General features: G+C 49.9%; 1 protein-coding gene across 4 annotated transcripts in view; it reads left to right on the forward strand.

The window, feature by feature from the left end:
• Positions 1–14,433, forward strand: part of LOC126536448 (very long chain fatty acid elongase 7-like) — a 55,748-nt gene extending 41,315 nt beyond the window's left edge. For 2 of the 4 annotated variants that reach the window (XM_055074016.1, XM_050183408.3), the window contains exons 2-3: positions 12,249–12,576; positions 13,146–14,433. In XM_055074016.1, the coding sequence (XP_054929991.1) occupies positions 12,249–12,576; positions 13,146–13,661 (844 nt within the window). In that variant the 3' untranslated portion in view covers positions 13,662–14,433. Of the gene's footprint in view, positions 1–1,075; positions 1,275–3,052; positions 3,201–12,248; positions 12,577–13,145 lie in introns of those variants that run through there. The other 2 variants (XM_055074015.2, XM_050183407.3) reach the window with 2 other exon arrangements.
• Positions 14,434–15,055: the final 622 nt, after the last annotated feature.

Raw genomic sequence — 15,055 nt, forward strand, 5'->3', positions numbered from 1 at the left:
AAGAAGCACAGCGAGGTAACCTTCACCCGCTTCGAAACTTGACCTCAATGTCTATGTATATGTTGGCGGAGCGTCTATTCCCGTTTGATCTTCACCTTACTTCCCCTTTGTCTCCTTGTAGACTTCACGCATCTTCATTGCTGGTGCACTTAGTGCTCTTGAGCACTTGTCCAGGCACAGTATACGGCGCTCCAGAAAACGATGCTCCATCGCACTCACCGTTCCTTTTTGCGGGGGTCCATTTTCCTTTTTTTTTATGTTGATGCCCTCGATGACTCTTACTGAATTTTTGCATTGCACTGCTCAGAGGGCTCATCCGACAAAGCATACATTGCTCTGTCCCCCGGTTCAACCAATGATTTTTCATTACCACAACCGCGTCGTGACACGAAATAGAGGAAGTCTCTGCTCTAAGCGCCAGGCAGCGTGCCCAATCGACTCGCCTTCACCGCCTGTCTGGCCCCTCTCCTTCGCGCGCTCTCTCTCGCCGGCCAGACAACGGACATCCAACAGTGCCGCCGGCAACACGACTGACTAGCTTGGGTCGCTTTGGCTTGCATACTATGTGCACAAGTGCAGGATATAGCGTGCGGACGTTCGCTTCCTCTTTGGAGGAAGTGCGTGTCCCTCGTCGCCCTATTCCGCTGTCTCGAGAGAAAGCCGCAGGGTCTAGCGTCGCCGCCGAAGCCGCCGCCGAGGCCCATTTCCTCGCCGCTTCTTCCTAGTTCGTGGCCTCTTATGGCGGTCTGCCGCAATCCCTGCGCCGACGACGGCGCTGAGCTTTCTCTGCCCAAGGCGCACCTGGAAGAACAGCAGCGGCGGGAGGTTGGGAGGAAACGAAGACGCGTAGTTGGGGGGGCGGAGCGCGAGGGGGGGGAGGGAGGGCGGAGACAGAGATTACTAAAAACGAAAGCGAACGCTCTCGGTGGGCGAGCGTCGTTCTAGATTTTCGCTCTCGCGGCAAGGGCGAGTATCTGATGGACAGTTTGGAACCGACTGCCGACCGACGGCGGGAGAACAGGCCCACTCTAGACTGCCTGCGGACAGATGGTTGTCAGCTTTTGGCTTTCGGAGGAGACGCCCTAACAACCCCTTGCGTTCAGCTGCCGTCGACGACCAGAGTGGAGGAGTCAAACTTGCGTGCTCTGCATGATGATGATGCTGTTGCTCGTGGTGCCTGTGTTGTCGCTGCTGCTGTCTGCTGACTGGTCCTGCCTGACGCCATTGTCATCGCAATCCGTGGGAACGTGGTGGTCGAGGTTTCTGCCTGACAGGTAGAGTCGCCAACCGGCAGCCATCCACATCCTGTATTTGTATCGGTCATCTGTCTACTCTTCTCCCGCCTTCCGGTCGTAACTTCTTTTCTTTTTCGTGTACGCGCCCGCTTCCATTGGTTTATTCTCTTTCTTTGGCGCGGAGGTAACATGGGGCAAAAAGCAGCAGCTTGCAATGGCCCGTGCTTGATGGCGTGAAAAAAAAAAGGTTGGTGGGGGGGGGGGGATCTCACGCAGTGAAAGGGATCTGACACGGCGAAATTGCAGGCCGATCTCGGTTGGTTTTTGAGAGGCGCGTTTGGCATAATATGCATGCTGGCACTTTCGAGGAATAGTTCCGCCCGCGGCCTAAACAACGTCCCACGGCCGTTTAGTCGGTCGTTTAGTCGTGACTATTTGTAGAGGGGCTGCTCCTTCAGGAAGCAGCCCATTCCTGTGCCGAAGTCACTGGAGCCCATCGCTTTGAGTTGTGAACATGTTTCTTGCCGGCGACTATCCGCGGGAAAAAATGTGCATATCGATCACCGATGCTTCCTGCAGTTTTCATTCACGCCGGGAAAGCCGACGTTCGGCGACTGGTGCCAAGAATCGGGTAACTGCTCGCGGCCGCCATTTATACGATGCATTATGCGACGCGCAAGGTAGCTATAGCGGCTTCGCTTGCCTACTTCTTTAAAATTATTTTTCAGCTCTCCTAATGTCCCGCAACTGGGCACGTGGGCGCTCCGTTTCATACGCATGCGCTCTAGAAATGCGAAATTCTCTCGCGTAACGTTCGAGCGCAGTTCTGGCCAACTGATCTTTCTTTTTTCTGCTCCGAGGATGAGTTGACCCAGCAAATACTGAAGCAATTTTAAGAGCGACGGAGCGTTTTCGAATGTGTTTTGTACGTCGCAGCGAGGCTCAAGGTTATCTTAATTACATTCATTTTTTTTTAACTTTAGCTAGTCCACGTCGGGGCCACGCACATTGCTTCATTGGCGTCAGATCCTCCTTTGAAGCGTTTTCAAGCACGAAAAAAGAAAAGAACGGAAAAAAAATGAAACCAGAGAGCGTTACCTTCGGGACTTTTCCGTCAAAGGAAAACGCGCGCTGCCGTTTCGAAGCGACTGTTGAAGCGATAGCGCGATTAAACTGACGATGCCCAAGTGCAAGTTTAATACTAATTTGTGCGCGCGGGTTGTTCTGTGCACCACTTCTACTTGTACTGCACGCGCTAATTTCAGATTCGTTTACCACCTGCACTAGGGAGATGAACCTGTTCGCACTCGCGGTCGCGGTTATCGCCACCTCTCACATTACAATTCTCGCCAGCTCACGTCAAATGCACGTCGCAGGCAACTGACCCGCTCACTCGGCAGAGAAGCAACCGACTTTAACCCAGGAACGCCTATTTAGGCTGCTCTGCCGGACAGCATGCAGAATTACATTCCCGCATACGCAATCGATTTCGTCAACTCCTCCGTTTGACGCCGCATGGCTGGCTCGCTGACCTTGGCCAATCTGATTACAACGCGGTTTAGCACCTCTTCCCTACTCCCCCCTCCCCCCCCCCCTTTTTTTTGTTTCTTTGTCACAAAAAGTGCAACTCAGCCGCTCAAAGATACACCCGCGGTAGCGAACAGGCCGACTCGCCGCGGCCAGCCATTTAGCGGGCGTCTCATTGTTTTCTTTTCTCAGACAATGGTTCCGCGACGACAACGATGACGACGTCATGTGGCACCTTGAGCGCGACCAATCCCCCTCACCCGCCCCAGAGCGGCGCGCGTGCATTTTTTCTCTTGTCAAGCTCTTAAAACGACTACCACGCGAGCACGCAGCGCGCAGTCCATCTGCCCTTGTCGTTGTGCTCAGCTGACGGCGAAGTAGGACGCTCGACACGCGGAAGCCTCTGCGAACACCAGGAATAATGCGGCCGCTAGAGTTGTAAGTACACAGTGGTGGACCTGCTTCCACGGCTTTATTATTTAATGGCGTTTTGAGTGCCAGCAGGCAGAGCGACGTTCGAACGTTTTTTTTTAGGTTATAATTGGGTTACTCTGGTAGAATATCGATTGCTACGGCTGTGTATGAGATGAAGCGTTGATTCGCGATGTTGTTTCGAAGCAGGCTTGCTGACACGCCCCTTTAGACGTGCTAAGTAAGCCTGAATAAGCCGCGACCGAACGAGCAGGGCCTTCTGGTGGTCGGCTCTTGTTGCAGACTGTTGCCACATGGCACGCATGGGGTTAGGAAGAATGAAAACGCTATTAGTACTCGGCACTTGAGGCCAGCCAACTTCACTGTTTAGTCGCGCGGAACAGCGGTTACTAGAAAAGATAATAATCCTAGAAAGCTGCATTAGTGGTTCATTAAAACTGTGCGTCGTGATTAGCCATCACTAGTTAGTGCGGAGAGTTGGGCCAGCTGGTTCAAGTAGTTCGACATATTTACAGCGCTGGAAGAAAGGAGACACACCGCATGACGGCAGCTGTGTTTCCATTTTTGCCGGAGATGTAATTATGTCAGATTAGCCATCACTAACCAGATGTTTTGGAATAAAGAACAGCAATAATGCTGTACTACATCTACTATTTATGCAAGTCAGCACCAAGAGACTTACTTAGAAGGCTTCAGTTATCAGAAAAGATGTCCCTTTTATACATTCACAGCTGTACTTGCATTTCATGGCATTTTTGGCATTAAAGGATGGCTGTAGCTTTTCGTCTTGTGCCTGTTGTGTTATGTTCCACTTGTTTTACCGCTGAATAATCAGGATGAGTACAGTTTGCGGACCAGCTCTTGTAGCACACCGTGCAAGAAGTAACTAGGAATTAAAGTAAGGCAAACATCAGGCTTCAAGGATTCATAACGTCTGGAGTGCAGCCGCGGATCAATACCGAGAGCAAGGAAGATATCTGCACACAATGCTTCAAACAGTGTAGCACGGACTTGCCAAAACATTGCGGCCTTTAGCGTGTCATTTGTCTGAGCATGAGAGCAAATACAGCTAAGCGGGCTTCATAACTATGCTGCAGTGCCACTCGGACGGCGCACTTTCTTTCATAAAACCCCCTTTTCAGTACGCCTGCTGAACTAGCACAAAGCTTCTTTTTATCGTTCTGTATTCAACTGCTTATGTCAATGAACCAGGGGAAGCTTCAAGCTACTTAACAGCAAACCAACTTTCATGCAGCTGCATCTCTCAAGTGTAGGTCCGTGGAGTGGGAGCAAGAATTTCGAAATCTTTCACGCCCCCTTCCGTTCTGTCACGTGCTTCGTTGCGTGCTTCACCAGCTATTTTTCGGGCGCATATGTGGATACTGTTTATATACACGCACGCAAGCAGGTCACCCTATCAAAACCATGGACAAGTGTCGTATATGCGCCGCAACCAGTTTACACTGAAGTGTGACATTAACCTTGCTTGGGGGAAAGTAGGCACAACATTGACCGCGATTACAAAGGGAGAGAGGGCTTGCCGACATTGTAGCGCACTTTTGCAAACGCATGCAAGGACAGAGGAACTTCAGCGAGGCCCGATTTCGGCGAGCTATGAGGCGGAAACTAAGTCGCAACACGCCTTCATTATTCTGCGCCATTACACTGCAAACGCGTGACTTCGCCATCAACGTAGATGAAGGACGTACTCACCGCGTCCACTAGATGCAAAAGGTCGTAGCCAATCGATGCCTGTCCGCATTTCTTTACAAATACTTCTTTCCCCAGCAGCGAAAGTGAATAGAAGGGAGAAGGGGGTTCGATTGATAAATACAATATAAAGATGCCGCTAGACAGAAAGAAAAGAAAAAGACATCAAGCACCCGCATAGGTAGCAACGGTGCATGCAAGGCATATTTGCACGAACTCGCGGGCTTTCGGCCACAGATCTCGGTACAGATAAATCTCGGGGGCGATAATGGAGAGATTGAACCTCCGCCGCTGCAGAGTGAAAAGTGCGTGGTGGGATCGTTCCGACGCTCGGTCCAAGGACTCGGGTCACTTGGACGGGGTTGCCGCCGTACACAGCAGGCCCGAGGCATCTCAAGGAGACTGCGACGATAGGGATCACAGCAGCGCCTTGATCCGAATACAGTGCCCTGACACACAAATGCGAGCTCTCTCCAATCGCTAGACACGACAGCGCGTGGTCGCACGCCGCCGAGCTGTGCATTGGTGCGGCTCGTTTGCCATTTGTATCGCGACTCTCCTACCTCGAGTAAGCCACGGCCAAGCATTCCCGTTACTCCAGGCTTGCACTGGGTGATCGCCGCGCACACCTCGGCTACTTGATATAGCCAGTGCGTGTGTCTGGATCGGACCGAGGAGAATCGCTCGCGATTGTCGGAAGGGCGGGTGCGGCGCCAGTGGGTCCCTTCAGGTATGGAGCCAGCCGTTTGGCACCTATTTTCAGGCTACTCGAGGCACTTCCTTTGTTTTGCGATTGCCTGGGCGATCCTTCTCTTTTCGTTAGTTTTGTTTTTAAGTTTTTCTTTTTCTTTAAGTATCTTTTTTTTTAAGTATCTTTTAAGTTTTTCTTTAAATATCTGTAACCGATACCTGATTGCGCGTGCTCGTTAACATGTTGTCCGCGTACAGCGATGACAGTGATTCGAGCGATATGAAATGCTCCAGACACTTGCGGGAAAATACAAACCCATCTGAAGGGCTGCTAAAACTGCATGGCTGTCAGGCCTGTGTATAGTGAATCACTGGCAGTTCGACGTAAGCCCGTAAGAAGTTGATAGTCGTAACTGCAATCAGTATGTAGTCCGAGTAGTAACGAAACCGGGCACAGCCGCTAATTTTTCCAGTGTCTGGTGAATTCTGTTGCCGGCGGTTCTTGCTAGGGTAATGTTCATCATGCCGATAATCTTGCGAGAGTGTCCGTGCTCGCCATGACGATGCATTTTCTACCATGTTAATAAAGCTAACCGCACGGCTGGAGTTAAAGAAGCCACTACTAAGATGAATAAAAGATATTTCGAACGTCTACCAGCTCTTTAATCTCCCCTGGCCAGTTAGGCGAGTAACAGCTGCGTAGTGACGAGACTAATAAGAAAACAAAAGATAGCCACTGCGTCTAAGGTTCGCTCACTGCAACGGCGGTCTTTATACCAATAGCCCCATATGCTAGCCCCTGCTGCATTAATTACGCCATAATGGCTCGTCGTGTTGTGCAATAGTTGGCGTCGCCTGCCAGCCTGCAGTGACGTATGGCGTTGCACGTGCTTCCGTTGTTTCTTGGGGGCAGGGCATTACATTTGTTCCCAGGCTTCGCTAAGCGGCGTGACGCACGAGTTTTCCTCGTCACCTCTGCGCCTTCCCGTGGGAACCTGTCGTCTCTCTCCGCTGTTGTCTCGATAGCGACTATACATACCTTGGCTTCGGCGTTGTCTTGTTGGAAACGTGAGACTCTCTAGCTTTTACGCGTATTTTCTTTTTTTTTCTGCAATCTACGTAGCCGAAGCTCGTCTGTTCTCGGAACTGCCATCGGAGAACTGATATAGTAAGGACGCCTTCAAGGTGACCATTGCCGGGGTCGTTACGAACACGATATAGTCGGGCTAAAGAGGATAGGCTGATTGCAGTTCGTGCCAATTTTAGGAGGAAAACGTCTACGAATTGAAGTTAAGAACCATATTTCGTGAGACGAGATATCTGGCTACAGCAACGAAATGACCTCAACAGGCACTTTAGTAGTGCGGCGAGAACTTAAAGGACGCCGAGAATCTCAGCCTTTCACGTCTGGCGCATGAAACGTGTTTAGCCATCGCGAAAGGGATCACAATGGCGTGTGGGAAGTCTAGATAACAGTGATTGTAGAAAGATTTAACATTTGATAATATGCGTACGTTGAGATCCCTTTTTTTTTTTTTTTCGAGAACTAACCTTGGACTGGTATTCACTCATTCACAGTATTTTGTCCTTTATCAGCTGAGTGCACATGTTGTTCAATGGGCATGCTGCTGTACTGCAGCGTCAGAAAGTGCAACTGAGCTTCGCACGCACAGTTTGCTTTAGGAGCAGTGCGTCAACATGAGCCCTCTTTAACGCTTCTTTCCCCCTAAAACAACAAATTTGGTGCAATATACGGAGTTAAACGCTTTTTAGTCTCCTTTGTCAAGTTATCCCTCTTAATGAGGATCAGCAACACGAGCGTATAAGGCAACACGCGTAATATGCTGACCTGCTTCACTCATGTCATGTGCTCTTCCTCTTTGTTTTACAGTTCTCGCGACATTTTGCCCGTCTGGTTATTTGCTTCATCGCGCTGGTGTTAGGCCACCACTTATCCTTTCCAACATAAATCGTGCAGAAATGAACGAAACAACCGCCAGGTAGCGTCACTAGATACGCCTGACAACAAACATACCGCAGCAAGTGTTCGTAGCTAGATGAGGCGTCTGTATGTTGCAGCAAACACTCGGAGACCACTCGGCACATCCTAATGGAATGGGAAGGGATTCACCCAGTGAGACCCGTAGGTAACGTACACCTTCCAGAAGCGGATCTAAAGTGGACGGAAGCATCAACCGGTCAGCAGTCTAGATAAGCAAGAAACGTTTGGAGTACTGTTTGAAAAAATCGGGGAAGAGATTGATACGACCGGGTCCGTTACAGACAGACATAGGCAGCTGTACAAGGTAGATAGTTTTTAGAGATGTACAGAAAAATACTAGAATGAAAAGCATGGACAGCATACCTGAGTAAATAAAGCACCCCCCCCCCCCCCCCCCCACTCCCGTTTCAAAGCGGATGCCAATAAGTCATCATCGCATAACGTCTGTGGAGCTAGCGAATCCTCAGGTTGGGTGCCCTTGTCTAGGGATGTATTTATTCTGTGTATGTGTGTGATACGCTTTAAAACATGAGGATGTACAGTTGGCTGCTGACTCTTGATGCATCACACGAATATAATCGGGGCAACACGCCGCAGATGTGACAATTAAGATTAGCGACGTTTGGGTTGTCAAATTTGCCACGCTAAGTTTTTCGCAAGGTCTTGTGCCCACAGAGTACGAGGTGTGCGCGCGTGTTGTGAAATTTCTTCCCGCGAAAACTGGACGCCTCTGTTTAAGGCATCTGTTTCTACCGAATGCATATTTTATAAAGGACCAACACATGAGTCTCGCAAAAAAAAAAAAAAAAAATGTAGAACAAGAACGCGGTGAATGCGTCGAAAAAATTACCACGAATAAACGCGCTTAAACTAATCCTGGCATAACATTTATTTTAATTTGCTTTTGTTTTATTGCGTTTAATCGAACTTCTCGAAACCGTCGCAAGGAAATGAAACTTCAGAGCGCCATCAATAAGTTAGTTAAATAGCTTTTTTAAGCATCGGTTTCGGTTTGTTTCGCTAAAGGTGTATTAGGCGACGTCTTGACACAAAATGTGGGAACAGGACATCGAGAAAGTTGTGCACTCGCTTGGTGGCCCATTATACTGCTACATCGGGCAGCGCTATGAACGGCAGTGTGGCAGCTATGATGCACATCTTGCTATTAAGCAGAATTGGTATAAGAGGCGCCAGCACCACGTTAAAAAAAAAGTTTATGAAATTCAAAGCACAGGTTCGCAGGGGATGCTTTTCGCGGCATGAAGAGCCGAGGTCACGCGGTGCGGTCCTGCGCCGGCTTCACGCAACGCGTCCGTGTATTCGAAGCGAGGCCACTTGTCCGAATGCTTGATTGCAGCTGCTTGAAATTGGTACCAGTATAGAAAAAATTGCCAACTGACGAGGCCACTAACCAATTTGACGGCTACTTGCCGTGTTTGTGGCAGTCTGCAACTGAGCGCGAAGTTGCGAGTTCGATTTCCGACAGCGGCAAGCGCATTCCGGTGGGGACGGAAATGGAGAACGTTCGTGTATTAAATACGCTTTTGGCTCACGTTGGAACCCCAGACGTTCAGAAGTAATCAGACTCGTCGAATGAGGCCGCTTTCCTAAATCCTACATTCCTATGGTTCGTTAAAGCATATCGTGGAAACCCGTGTGGCTACGTATGACGGCAGGACCTCAAGTAGGCGGGTGAGGGAGCGTGTCATGTGCATTTATTTTAACCGCAACGCAATCTCGTTGCATGTTTTGTGATGTTATGACGCATATAAAAGAACTGCCTCAATTTCTTTCCTCCAGCGATCGCTATTGACGCGGCCTTTTCTTTATTGCGATAACAATTGCATGGACACTCCAAGCGAATTTTCGCCGTCGGCGTCGCTGTGAGCTTCCGTATGTATTTTCGTATACCTATGTTACGCCGTGCTATATATTACGTGCGGTATATCCGCGTTATATTCCCACGCCTTTCTATCACTAAGGTTAGTCATACCAGACCTTACACTCCTGACAATAGTATTCCTAAGCAATTTAAGAATGGCAGCCCACAAATGTACCGAAACAAAGCATCGACATCGCATGCCTTTTATTTTAAATCTTCTCAGACTTGTATATCAAAATTGCGAAACAATAACCGCTCAACCCTGACGATGATGTAATTTTTTTCGCGCGGCTGTGCACCACTTCCGGTATCGGCCCAGGGAAGTTTGAAACATACCTGATACGGAAGAAGTGGTGGTAAAGTTGCTAAGATGTCGGCGTTAATTCATAAACATAATAATTTCCGATAACAGGATTCAAACACAGGAACCCTAGCAGGACAGCCCTTATTTCCTTAGTCTGCTTATGTTTACCTCATTTCAGACTTCGACTACACTTACGAGTCTTACACTAGCGCTTCGTGTAATATTATCACATGTTGTTATTGCGTTCGTCGCTTCGCCCTTATCACGAAACTTATATTTGTCTTACTCACTGTAAAGCTGCAGTCCTATCTCGGGACATTTAAGAATCATGATTGCGCCACACGCATATTGGAATCCACATGTCCATTCCGTCGACGTGCATAAACACTTTCCATCTTTTTCTGCTCTTTGCACTGTCATTCTTCTTGGCCTGAAAGCAGGCTTCACCGCTTCCTTAACGCTTTGAACAGATAGGGCTTCAACTCGCAGTGCAGTCAAGCGCTGTTAGATCCGGGAAGCGCCACTTGCGCTGGCGACAACACAATACCGCGTTCACTTTCTGCGTGCGGCTCTATACGCGATTCGAGAGTAGCTAGCTCATCGAGCATGGGCTGGATGAGATGTTTTGCCGTGGATGCAGGCACGTCGTCATTCCTTTGTCTCATCCGCGTTCCATTTTTCCTCGTACACACATTGTGGCGGCTTTTCACTCCGCCGAATTAATTACGCTGCCAACGCCGTTTCCTCCTGCGCCGGCGCACGCCATACTGCGATGGGTATCACGTATAGCTAGCGAGCATTCCTCCTCGCTGCCCGAGTGCGATGCTGCGTAACTCAATGACCTTCTTTCGCGTCGCGAAGCAAGCCACCGACAGCTGTTTCGGGCATCGCATGTATGTACCGCTGCGCACGTACGCACACGCGCAAGTAGTGCGGCTGGCCATTTGTGCGCACCGGTTATTGCGTGTTTACCGTATCGCTGTTCGGTACTGCGTGTGCCAGATTTCGCGCGCCGCTGCGCTTACAGAGACTGCAAACGTACTGCAATGTGAAGTGAAACGCGAGCAGGACGGATTTAGACGCGAGTGCACAAAAGTGCTATAATTCGGCTGAAGGACTTCGCGTGTGGACGTGACTCTCTCACCTCCCACGCAACGGTGCATCGCACGTAGAAATTCTAATGGAATACGCCAGTATGCCCCGTGCCAGAAGCTAATGTATTTTCCATTTCGGTGGTCTGGTTTGAACTTATATGTTGGCGCTTCGCTTGCTCCAGATGTTCGACTCGTGCAGCGGTTCTGAGGAATACTGGCGTGCCACGCAGTTTTATTGCGACAGAACAACGTGCACATTGTTGTAACATTGCAATGAACTGGACTCTTACACTTCAAAGCCGATGTTCAAGCTGGTAATGTGTTTACCGGAGCTACAGGCGCGCACCCACATGCGAGGGCAGACTTTTATTTTAGGGCACTCGAGCTGGCTGAGATGGATGACGTTTCTATACGTAGGGGAAATGGGGCGCATTGTATGGGTCTTACTTTAATGTCACGTTGACACTTAAGCAGCACCCATCCGGTACTTCGCGATGTTCCATACGAGGGCTTCGCTTCTTCCTGCGTTTCTTGCAGCTGGATTTGGCAAAACGTCGGGAATGTTTTCTAGCATTGCGAAGATGGCCGTCGATATGCACAAATATCCTAGTCTATGTTTTGAATGTACGACTTCTATTTATGGCAGCAAGGTACTTAAACGTACTTACGTATTTAAAGGGTACATAAACACTTCTGCTTGCTCTGTTTCCGTGGCGAACACGCTACGACGTGTACGTAACTAGACACGTGAAAATTGCAAACACCCTTCTTGCGTTCATCCTCTGGAGCAGCACACGAGCGCTTAAAGTTCCCGCAGTATGGTGCACTGTGTGCCACACCTTTCCAGAATTTCTTTACCTACCACACAACTTGTACAAGAAGTTTGGAAAATGACATTTGTGGTCGTAGTCACGGTATTTGATTACTTCATTCCGTAGTTATCTGTGCCCGAACACCATGGTATTGAGTGCCTGCTTCAAGGTCACAGCCGGCCCGTTCTCTACAGGACATGTCGCTAAATGATACGATTCTCCAAAAGCCTCTTCTGCCGGCAATGTTTATGCTGCAGGTCCTCGTGTGCATTACAACGATGAACTTTGTGCATAAGGAGTAATGGATGTCGTGGGAACCAACCTAACGTGGCGCCTTTCACCCTTTGCAGATCAACTATATATGCAGTGCTCTGCGATGGGCTTGCTCGTACAGTTTAGTGACGGAAAACGGCAAGCGAATCCCTGTGACGAGCTCAACATTCGCGCTAGCTAGGCGCGCGAAGCATGGCATCAATCGCTCGTATAATGCAACAATCAATAGATTGGCCCCGCTGGCTCGTGTTCCGTCACCTCAATTTCCATCTTGTTTCGTCACGCAGGATGAACGTGAAGGACTCGTACAGCTGGTTTCTGCCGGACCGGGATCCACGAGTCGAAGGATGGGTGCTGATCGGAAGCCCCGTGGCGGTGACCACGGTGCTGGCGTGTTACGCTTACTTCGTCAAGATCTGGGGGCCGCGCATGATGAAGAACGCCAAGCCGTTCGAGCTGCGCAAGACCATCCTGTTCTACAACGCCGCCATGGTGTTAGCGAACCTGGCGATAGCGACGCGCGTGGGATACTACGCCTTCGTTACGGGCCACTACAACCTCTTCCTCCAGGGTCCGGACCTGTCTAGTAGGCCGACTACCATGCTTTTGCTGCAGGTGAGCCAACAGTTTAAGGCATACTTGCTCGAATTTCGTTCGCGTGCTGTAGGTGCGTTTAGCAGAGGTCTTTCATCTGAAGGTTACTGGTGCGCGTTTCGAAAGTATATGGACACTACATTGACGTCAGAATCTTACTTTCCATGTTTTACGCACTTGTCGTTCAATCAAAACGACAGCCAACTGTTCGCCAATCCACTGTCACGGTATATACTAAAAGAAATCTAAACACATCTGGCCGAACGTGGCGCCAAGTAATGAAACTTTAACTTGACCTCTCTCTAAGATTACGCAATGCACCGGAGCCCAGAACTGTCACTCAGTTTTGACCTGTTAGTCTGACTCTACCTCTATAGCCCTCTGCCTACAACTCTACATATTGTCTAAGTGTCCCAGTACACGGCAATTCTTCGCAGTACGACACTCGGGGCTGCAGTTGGGACGTATTTCACGCGTGCTGTGCTTCCCACAGCGTGTTTCGAAACAGACCGACACGCCGAGCTGCGAGATAGCTTTGCACGACTGTGATAGCTGATTGCAACTGTGACCCCTTCCACTGCTGCATGCAGGTTTCGTGGTGGTACCTGGTGCTGCGGCTGTCCGAGTGCATCGAGACGGTGTTCTTCGTGTTGCGCAAGAAGTTCAACCAAGTGAGCGGCCTGCACGTCTTCCACCACGTGTCCGTGTCCTTCTGCACCTACTTCTACATCACGTACGGCGGCTTCTCCATCGCCTGCTTCGAGACCGTGTTCAACGCCAGCGTACACGTGCTCATGTACTCGTACTACTTCCTGGCCGCGCTGGGACCCCAGGTGCAGCGTCACCTGTGGTGGAAGCGCTACCTGACGCGGCTACAGCTCGTCCAGTTCATCTTCATGATCGTGCGCAACGTGTGCCTCGTGTTCACCCTGGGCGTGCCCTACTTCTCGCTGCCGCTGTTCATGCTGTCGCAGTGCTTCATCTTCTTCGTTCAGTTCCTCAGCTTCTACATCCGCTCGTACAAGTCCAACACCGTCCGACTTGTCAAGTGCGGCGGCTCCACGCCCGACGAACAGTGGAAGGTCGAGCGAGTCAAGGCCCAGTGAGGAACTGCCACCCGAGACAAAACGCACACCGATCAAACGCGCTCATCAAACTGACGCGCTGAGCGGGGCGCGGCAATAAGAAAATTTCGTTGCCGCCGATGGGGCAGATTCGACGCCGAATGACCTCGGTAGGAGAGCGGGCGCGGTGCGCCGGCTACTACTTTGGAACACGCGACATCGACCTTCCAACGCTTGCCAATTTGGACGGCGGTGGGCCCCACCACTGTGAAAGACTTCCGCGGTATACAGTGACCTTGCAGTGCAAAATACGCCGTAGTGACCTCTTCGAGCCCGGCGATCGTGCGGTGTGTGATGAATCTGAGTGGTGGTCGTGCTTACGAAGCGCGGTGTTGCGACGCACGGACGAGGACGATGCTCATTTATTGCCAGTGCCGATGCGTCGCAAGCGTGAAACTGGCGCGACGTAGGCGCCTGCGTCTGCTTCCGTGTTTGAGCGAATGAATAAGCGAACGCGGTACTGTGCGTCCCGAAGAACTCTGATGGAAGATAAAGGACGGTGCCTTACTTCTGAATGTTTTTTTTAGGCACTGATACAGTAAGTGTGGCTTATTTATATTTCCTAAACGTGTTTGTTACGCGATACATAGACCTAACATGTTCATCGTTTTCAACCACGCGACTCCTCGACCGCGTTCCGCGGGGAACACGCCTCGAAGAACGCAACGTCTGCGCACGCCGTATCCACGTGGGACTGGCGGCTTCTGTAGATAGCCCGTAATAAACAATGCAATATACGCTCGTTTCAACCTTCTTCCACGTTATTTCATCGCTATGTATTCCAATTTGCTACCGCAGGCTTACCCTGCTTTTGCCGAACGCTGCAACGGTGGCTTGCGTCTAGTTCTGAAAAAGAAAATACATACATCAGTAGAAAGTCCATTGCTGCAGATATTTTTGCCCAATTCTCACTACCGTCTCCTTCTTTCTGCTATTTGTGGGTTTTGATCGGCGGTTTTAAGAGGGCGAATGTCTGAGTATGTTGACTAGGAAACCCGAGAGAAGCTGCTACGATGGTGAATAGCGCAAGTCAAACTTAAAGGAGCGCACTGTTGGAATGGCTGCGTAGACAAAAAAATTTAAAGTATTCACAGTATATGTTACATGATAAAAAAAAAAAGCGCTAGCGGCTACTTTCTGAAACACCTTTGTTGCATTCTTCGACACACGATGCACTGTCAAAATCTTTCCACTCTGTCATTCAAGTATGCCGGAAAGTCGACTCTGAAGGTGGATGACCCGCGAAGATGTTTAACGCACAACACACAGGTGACCCAGAATATTGAACAAAGGTGCGAACACATTCCTTGTCATTATCTGTGGTCATCGTGGCGATAGAGGTACGCACACACATTCGCGTATTACCTCTGTTGCTA

Source organism: Dermacentor andersoni, chromosome 4, assembly GCF_023375885.2.
Source record: "Dermacentor andersoni chromosome 4, qqDerAnde1_hic_scaffold, whole genome shotgun sequence".
In the NCBI taxonomy this organism is placed as follows: Eukaryota; Metazoa; Arthropoda; class Arachnida; order Ixodida; family Ixodidae; genus Dermacentor; species Dermacentor andersoni.